Below are 8,285 nucleotides of genomic sequence, written 5' to 3'. Positions count from 1 at the left end.
CCAGTATCACACATCCTATCAGATTCCTTCCCAGGTGTGACAGCTGTCTGCCTGTCGACTCCAGCTTCTTATCACTGTACCTCATGGCTGGTGGCATGGACATCCCCTTCTCACACAATCAATCTGTGTCTGTGTGTGTGTGTGTGTGTGTGTGCGCGCGTGTGTGTGTGTGTATATGTGTGTGTGTGTGGGGGGGGGGGGGGGGGGGGGAGTGTAAGGGGATCTGGGAGTGACTGGGAGTCACCTGTCCCTTGTTGGCCTCTCTTGTCTCCCATGGGAGTGCTGTAATTCTCCCTTGGCAAGGCTGATCAGCAGCTGCCACACACACACACACACACACACACACACACACAAACATGCACACACACAAATACACACACATATAGTACATACACATAAACACAATGCAGTTTCATTCCCAACTGAGTCGAACTGAATCATTCACATGCCTTTTTTGAAATGAAATGTTTGAAACTTGCACATTATGAGTCAAGTGACTGGTGTTAGTAAACAATAGTCACAATGTGGTGCCATGAGTGTATTCATCTAAAATGAAGAGCATGTGACTGATTAATGCTAGGGGGTAAGAAAACCATGAAAGTGAGCAGAATTGTCCCTAGAATTATGCTGTTTGGTTTTCCCTCCATTCCCAGCTATTTGATTCCTTATCTGGTTTCACTTAATCCTTTCTTAGCACTTAGTTCAGCTTCAAACAGCTTGTATTGTCTTACTCACAGCAATATTCAAGCATGCACAAAGGGCTGCCAAGTCAGCTTATTACGTGACTTCTCCATAACTGACAAACTGTCTTGACAACCAACATCTGATAACACCGCCAGTGCAGTGACAATGTGTTGACTGAGAAAACAGTCGAATCACCGTTTTCAGTATCACTTCATGGTAAAATCAGAAGTGGCGCCTCTGTCAAGCAGCATTCCAACATGCGATGTGGTGGATCCCCAGGAACACCGAGCTGAAATGCCAGTTGAGGGCATTCGGCTTCGCTGCAACTTGTGTTGTGTTTCTCAACTGTCATGTGGGAGCGTTTAAATTTTTGATAAGGGGTGGCCACAAAACATGCTTTCATCTTCACTGGCTTGGAGCTAGATTCAGGGACTACAGTCACCTGCAATTTGTATATTTTAACAAACGAGTTAACACATTGTGTACCTGTAATAAAAAACAATTCTATTCTATTCTAAATTCTACTCCATTATTGGTGGCAGGAGTAGGCTATAAATAATACCCTGATGGAATAGTATTGTGGTAAATGTAAGTCACTGGCAGTTTCTGGCTGGCAGTATTGAAGCATTTGCGATCAAAGGCAAAAGTGCATATTCAAATAATGTCCTTTTATTACCTCCGCCAAGGAGGTTATGTTTTCAGTGCCGTTTGTCTGTTTGTCTGTCTGTTAGCAGGATTACGGAAAAACTACTGGCCCGATTTTCATGAAACTTCGTGGAAGGGTGTAGGGCCAAGGAAGAACCCATTAAATTTTTGGAGCAGATCCGGATCCGACTCACGAACAAGCAATAATAGCGCGAACCTTGGCGGAGGTCTGTGCTCTCCAAGTGCCCTTCTAGTTTGAGTCTTGTTTTGATGAAGGTTAAGCTAAAAGGGTTGGTGGTCCAGTCCTGTTCACTCTCACTGCTTCTCCTCAAAGTTGCCTCTCTCAAAGTCAAAACTGAATAATTTTTATGAACTGATTGCACCACTGATAAATAACAACAACAAGTGAGAAACAAGTAGGATATTTGCTACTTAAAGAAAAGAAAGTAAAGGACAAGTGTGAAGTCCACTAAAATGGTGCCAGTCAACTAAAGCACAAGAATATCAGGATTGTTACTTTCACTTCCTGTCCATGACTGCATGGCATTGGTCAGCACAAGAGCACAAACGTTCAAAATGCAACCACCACCAAAAAAGCAGACTCAAGAAAAGTATAAAGCATAAAATAACAATCCCATTCTGTTCCTGTAACATGTCCAGCATCTACAATATATGGGCTTCTGCTGCATAATCTCTATCAAGTACAACATAAATACAATAAAAGAACAAACACAGGTTATTAATTAATTAAGGATTGTTGCAGGAGATTATATGAGACAGTTACATTGTTTCAAAATGAGTGTGTGTGTGTGTGTGTGTGTGTGTGGGTGTGTGTGTGTGTGTGTGTGTGTTTGTGTTTGAGCAGGTATGTCTCTCTCTCTCATCTCTGTACCGCACACAACGGATCTAATTGGTTTGTTCTCCAGCCAAATAAGGAGTATGCATGCTAATGTATTCAATCTGGGCGATGGCTCTCAGCGCTCATTTCACATGAACAATGATGATGGAAAAATGTAAATGCCCAAGTTTACAGTAATTGGTCTGGGATACATTGTCTGCATTGTGTGTTTTGTGATGCAAATGATTGAAATTTGAAGTTGCCTATAGGGTTGGGCAGGGCAGATTGCCATACATACTTCCATGTCATTATCCCCCCAGCTTTACTTTTCCAATGGAAATCAGTGTATTCTACAAGCAGCATGCAGACAAGTTTGTATGTAAATCGTAGCACCGGGGGAATGCTCTTCCTCTGATCTTCTGTGCGTCTCTAATACACGCCTTCAAATAAAGTTATGATAATGGAGCTTGGTTACACGCCTGTAATTGGCCTTTCACTGGGATAATCTGACATCAAGTCTCGTCATGTCTCAACCGTGTCCACAATGAAAGGGAAAACTCTGTGAAATACAAAGTTTTTGAGTCAGAGTTTGAAGGACTTCAGACAGAAGAAATTGTTTTAAATATCTACACCTGATACAGTGTGTAACTTACAGTGGCAATAATCTTACATTTAAAAATATGGACCTATTAAGGTAAGATAAGATAAGATATCACTTTATCAATCCCCCTTGGGGAAATCCGGGTCCCACAGCAGCAACTGGGAGAACAGTTGATAAAAAAGATAAGAGGTAATAAGATAAAAAATAAAGGTAATGTACATAATATAAAACTATAGAGACAGTGCAGAAATGCAAATAAAGGCAAACAATAATAATAAATGCATAACCATATAATAAAATAATAAAATAGACAAAACAAAACTGAAATTAGAAAAAATATATATATTAAACAGAAAATAAATTGATTAAAGCCTAGAATTAAAGAAGATATTTACATTTAATTTCTCTAGGCTAGAAGATGTCATGAAGAAGTGTCATGTATTAATTTTATAAATTGGCACTGACCATTCATTAAATATTAGACAGTTATTGATAATTAATTAATATTCAACATATCAACCATTAGGCAATAAGATGTTTGTGCTTAGCAGTATAATCTGAGCCTCCATTGTAAATAAATTACATCATTTATAGTAATTTGTTAATGATTGTCTTATCAAACATATTTCACATTTTGAAAATGTTAAACAGTTGACATTCCTCATTCACTTTGCCACTCTGTTTTGTTATGTGCTCTATAAACAAAGGTTTTTTTTTTATTATGATGACAATTATTATCATTATTACTATTATTATTATTAGTAGTAGTAAGCCTAGTAATAGTACTACTTGTACTATTACTAGGCCTACTAATAATAATAATCTGTTAGCCTATTAGCATGTTTTGTGGATTGACTGCAGATTTCCCATATTTTGCTGTGTAATTTGTTTTCAAATGTGTAGCCTATAGCCTGTTAGGATGATGATGAGGAGGAGGAGGAGGAGGATGATGATTATTATTATTATAGAGAAAGCTGAATTTCCCATATTTTAAAGCTGAATCGGTGTATCATGTAGTGGAGCCCATAGCCTTAATGCCTGGTTGGTCATGGACCACCGGAGAAGCGGCAGCCGGCTCGCAGGAGAGGAATCCTCCCCGACACAGATCGAGCCACCGGGCCTTGAACCTGACCTCACGGACCATCTAGGCGAGCTTGTCACATTGCATCCCCGCTGCTGCATTGTGAACGCAGGAGTTTCTCAATGGTGTGGGGAGAGATAGATAGTGTGGCCGTCCATCCAATAGACCTCCCCTCTCCCCTCCCCACCCCTGCGGTGCTCCCGGTTTTGACACAAGAGACAAAACCCGCGGAGAGGACTATGAATGGTAAAGCACCGAGGAGGCAGAGGGAGAGCAAAAAGGAGGCGGTGAGCCTTTGTAGTCGGGGAGGAATGCGGAAATGTCCCCGCTCCGTGTCAAACCTCTCTGAAGGGGGTCAGGCCACATTCAGCCGGCGTGGGAAAGCCAGGCAGAGACGGAGCTCACACAGGCGAGCGGGCTGCAGTTGCATAGGCCTATCCGGGGATATATGGAAAAAAAGAGAAGAAGAAAGAAAGAAGAAAACCCAAAGAAGAGCGTGGTTTTGGAGGGGTATATCACGCGTTTGCCTTTGTCCTATGACCCCCTCTTCCATCTCCACCCCCAACAACCCCCCCTCAAAAAAAAGTTGCAGTGAGAGAGAGAGAGAGTGTGTGTCTGTGTGTGTGTGTGTGAGAGAGAGAAGTTTTTGTACGCCCCCCTGTTTGAGTGTCTCTGCCCGGGCTGGTGCAGTCTGAGGGATGGGGGGTTAGAGCCTGCACCGTCCAACTACCTGTGTGGCCCCCGCATGGAGGACAGTGGACAGGGATGTGTTTGATGCAGGAGTTTATTTTAACATTTTACCCAAGACACCAATGCCTCCTCAGCATTTTATCGGACATGCCGACGTTACGACATTTTATTGACAACATAAAACAAGGTAAACACTAAAAACGGGGGGATATTTTATGCTGAATTTGATAGTAAAAATGTTTTTACGATGCTAGCATGAATAGCTTAGCGTTGTTTTACAATTCCATTGCATCCTAAATAGTGAAATTAGCAATTCCCAGACTAGTTAGATTTTTTTATTATCATTTGAGTGCACGCACAATTAAATTAGAAAAAATTAAGGGAGGTTAACTAAACTCAAGAAAACGTCTTTATAACATTGCTACTGCATTGTTTTACACGTTATAGTGGTTTCAGGGTTGAAAAGTGAGCGTTAAAGTGGTTTAAATGGACTGTTGCTGTAGGAAGTTCAGACAATGCAATCAGTAGACAGCCACGTGCTCGGCAAGTTTGTGTCGCCTCAAACAGAAACTTTGATAAAAGAGGACAGAGAAAGTAGTTCTGCCATTTCATTTTGCTTACTGAAACAAAGTTGGAGTGAGTTTGTGTTCTGTTTTTGTATGTTCTCCTTAAATTCTCTTGTATAATTTCCTCAACTTTAGGGTAGGATAAGCCCGCATGAACATAAGTTGAATAACATTGTATGTGGAATGAATTCATGAATGCAGAGGACAATTTATGCACTGCAATGCTATCTTAAAAAGAGGTTAAATAGGATTATTTTGATTTATTTTGCATTATTGTGTGTTAGAGGTAGGAGGACGAGTTTCTATGCGTAATAGGAGGAGGAGTGGAAGTTGGGACGCAACGGGGCTCTTGTGTTGATAGTCGGAATAAAACATGATGACAGTCCTGTTATTGCATACCTGGAGCTCAGTTTGACCAAAACTGACAAAGATGGTGACTTCCTCCATCTCTGTCTCCCTGTTATCTAGGCATTGCATGTGCCAACTCTTTTCTGTGAATATGCCTTTGTGAGAAACTCTGGTTCGTCACCCTCGCCGGGATTCCCCGTAATATTTTCAACAAGAGAGGAAAAAAAACAACACATCTGCAAAAATGGACAAAGAAAGTATTGGTACTCAGTATGAACCTGTGGCCGAGATTGGAGAAGGCGCTTACGGGAAAGTGTACAAGGCGAGAGATTTGAACAACGGGGGACGCTTTGTAGCCCTAAAAAGAGTTCGGGTCCAGACGGAGGAAGAGGGGATGCCTCTCTCCACCATCCGGGAGGTGGCGGTACTGAGGCAGCTGGAAGCCTTCGAGCACCCCAATGTTGTCAGGTAAGTGAGGGGGAGAGGTGGGCAGCCTATTGTGTGTGTGTGTGTCTGTGTAAGGTTGTGTATTGTGTGTACGTTTGTGTATTATCTCTCTCTCTCTCTCTCTCATACACACACGCTGTAGGCTATTTTATGGCCTATTTCATTTTTGATGGCTTATGGTGGCCCACATGTTGCCTCATGTGACCTTTAGGGTGCGCTCATACTATTCCACTTTTTTTGTAGGTAAAGCCTGCTTCAACTGTCTTTTCTGCTGATAATTTGAAAAAGCGTGTCATGCATAACGACCATCTGCAGTAGTTGCCACTATATGTCCAGTACTACTAAGGTACAACCATGTGCACTTTACAGAAACTCCCACAACACAGCCAAACAGATCAGTGTCCAGCTCGAATCAGCTCAGCTCATTCCCGCAAAGTCTGCCAGAAACTTGGGTGTCATGATTGATGACCAACAGGAGCATGTGGCTTCTGTTGCTCGGTCATGCCGATTTGCCCTGTACAACATCAGGAAGATCAGACCCTACCTGTCTGAGCATGCAGCACAACTCTTAGTACAGGCGCTTATAATATCACGCCTTGACTACTGCAACTCCTTACTGGCAGGGCTCCCCGCATGAACGCTTAAACCTCTGCAGATGATCCAGAACGCGACGGCGCGTCTGGTCTTCAACCAGCCCAATAGAGCACATGTCACTCCGCTGTTCATATCCCTCCACTGGCTCCCAGTTGCTGCCCGCATCAAGTTCAAGTCCTTGATGCTCGCCTACAAAGCAGCAACCAAAATGGCTCCGACCTACCTGAACTCCCCCATTCAGGTGTACGCTCCCTCCCGCCCACTATGCTCTGCCAAGGAACGGCACCTGGTGCTGCCACCACAACAAGGCCCTAAGTCTCTAGCCAGACTTCTCTTCTGTGGTTCCTCTGTGGTGGAACGAGTTACCAAACTCCATTCAATCCGCAGAGTCCCTCTCAATCTTTAAGAAAAGGCTAAAGACAACCTCTTTATCTGCCTCTATGCACTCTATGCATTGCCTCTATGCACTGCGCTTTGGATAAAAACGTCTGCCAAATGGGAAATTGTAATTGCAATGTGCTCCATATTGACGCTTTATAATCAGAGTAACAACTACTACCAACCTTTACCTTTACTGGTACTTTATCCATTTTCATTCTGTCTGTTGCCGTAAATTGTAAGCTGCCCGTGTAAGGTGAAACCCCGCCTCTTCTTTACGATATTTACGATGCAGACTTATGTTTTACATTTTAGGCATTTAGCCGACTCTTATCCAGAACAACGTAGAATGAGTGAGCAGGCGGTCAGTGTCTTGCTCGGCTTTGACAGGACATATGACTATTGATGGAAACACATTGGCTGGGAATACATCAAACCTGTGACCTTTCTGTTAAAAGACTGTCTCTAATGATTAGGCCACCATGCTGCAAGATCTCTACATCTACATTAGTTTATCAATGGAATAATCATTATCATTTTGATATTGTGTTGACCATAGCTGTGCTCACCATGGACAACCAGCTTCAGAAATGTCCTGATGGAAAATTTTTGAAATTCACTATATACATATAGCCATTCTAAGTTTGTATAGTTGACCTCTCCCTGCAGAAATAATGAATACACACCCACATTCATGTGCGTGCGTGTGCGTGCACATGCGCACACACACACACACACACACACACACATACAGAGGGCATTTTCTTTCAGTTTTAGAATGAATTGTTCACTTTAAGAGGTCAGTTTAGTTGTCAGATACTGCGTCATGTCGGCACTACTCAAGGTCTGACCTTGGTACTTGTTTTATTATGGAATATTGAGTGCTTTGGGATTAAAGGGGAAGTTCTAAATGGATGTTTCAAAAGCATGGCTGGTGCCCTTGTGCCTCTAACAATAATTCCCCAATGTATCAATGAATAATAGAGGATAATGGTTATGGTTTTCTCTTAATGGGATCACAATGGTTTTTGTTCCCGTTGGAAGATGGAATATGTGAGCAGGCTTTCAAGTTGAAATAAGCTCATTTGGTGAATAAATACACTTTGTACACCACTGTGAAAACACTAGTTTAGGGTAGAATGCAGTAGCATTTATAGCAATGAAATTGTTTCATGAGCACAAACCATCAACCATCCTTACAACCTTACAACCATCACAGCAACCCCGCTACTCTCCAGTTAAGCCAAACGGCATGGCCAAGCAGCTCAGGCCAGGAAGGGTGCATTGTGGGCCTTCTGTGTTACTCCAGGCAACCCCTGGATGTTTGTAATGAGGCCCATTATTCATTCCATATGTTCAGTGTCTGCTGAGAGCCCCCATTGTAGCCCAACAATCAGGCCGTGAGGAGCGTTT

General features: G+C 42.5%; 1 protein-coding gene across 1 annotated transcript in view; it reads left to right on the top strand.

Moving 5' to 3' along the window:
* The first annotated feature begins 4,268 nt into the window (after nt 1-4,268).
* Nucleotides 4,269-8,285, top strand: part of cdk6 (cyclin dependent kinase 6) — a 33,644-nt gene continuing 29,627 nt past the window's right edge. The window contains exons 1-2 of the mRNA XM_071517996.1: nt 4,269-4,726; nt 5,574-5,921. Of these exons, the coding sequence (XP_071374097.1) occupies nt 5,698-5,921 (224 nt within the window). The 5' untranslated portion in view covers nt 4,269-4,726; nt 5,574-5,697. The remainder of the gene's footprint in view (nt 4,727-5,573; nt 5,922-8,285) is intronic.

Source organism: Centroberyx affinis, unplaced genomic scaffold, assembly GCF_046629955.1.
Source record: "Centroberyx affinis isolate AG114_WGS23_722 - 3 ecotype Tasmania unplaced genomic scaffold, CSIRO-AGI_Caff_v1 ptg000548l_1, whole genome shotgun sequence".
NCBI lineage: Eukaryota > Metazoa > Chordata > Actinopteri > Beryciformes > Berycidae > Centroberyx > Centroberyx affinis.
This window is presented reverse-complemented; position numbering and strand designations above follow the sequence as displayed.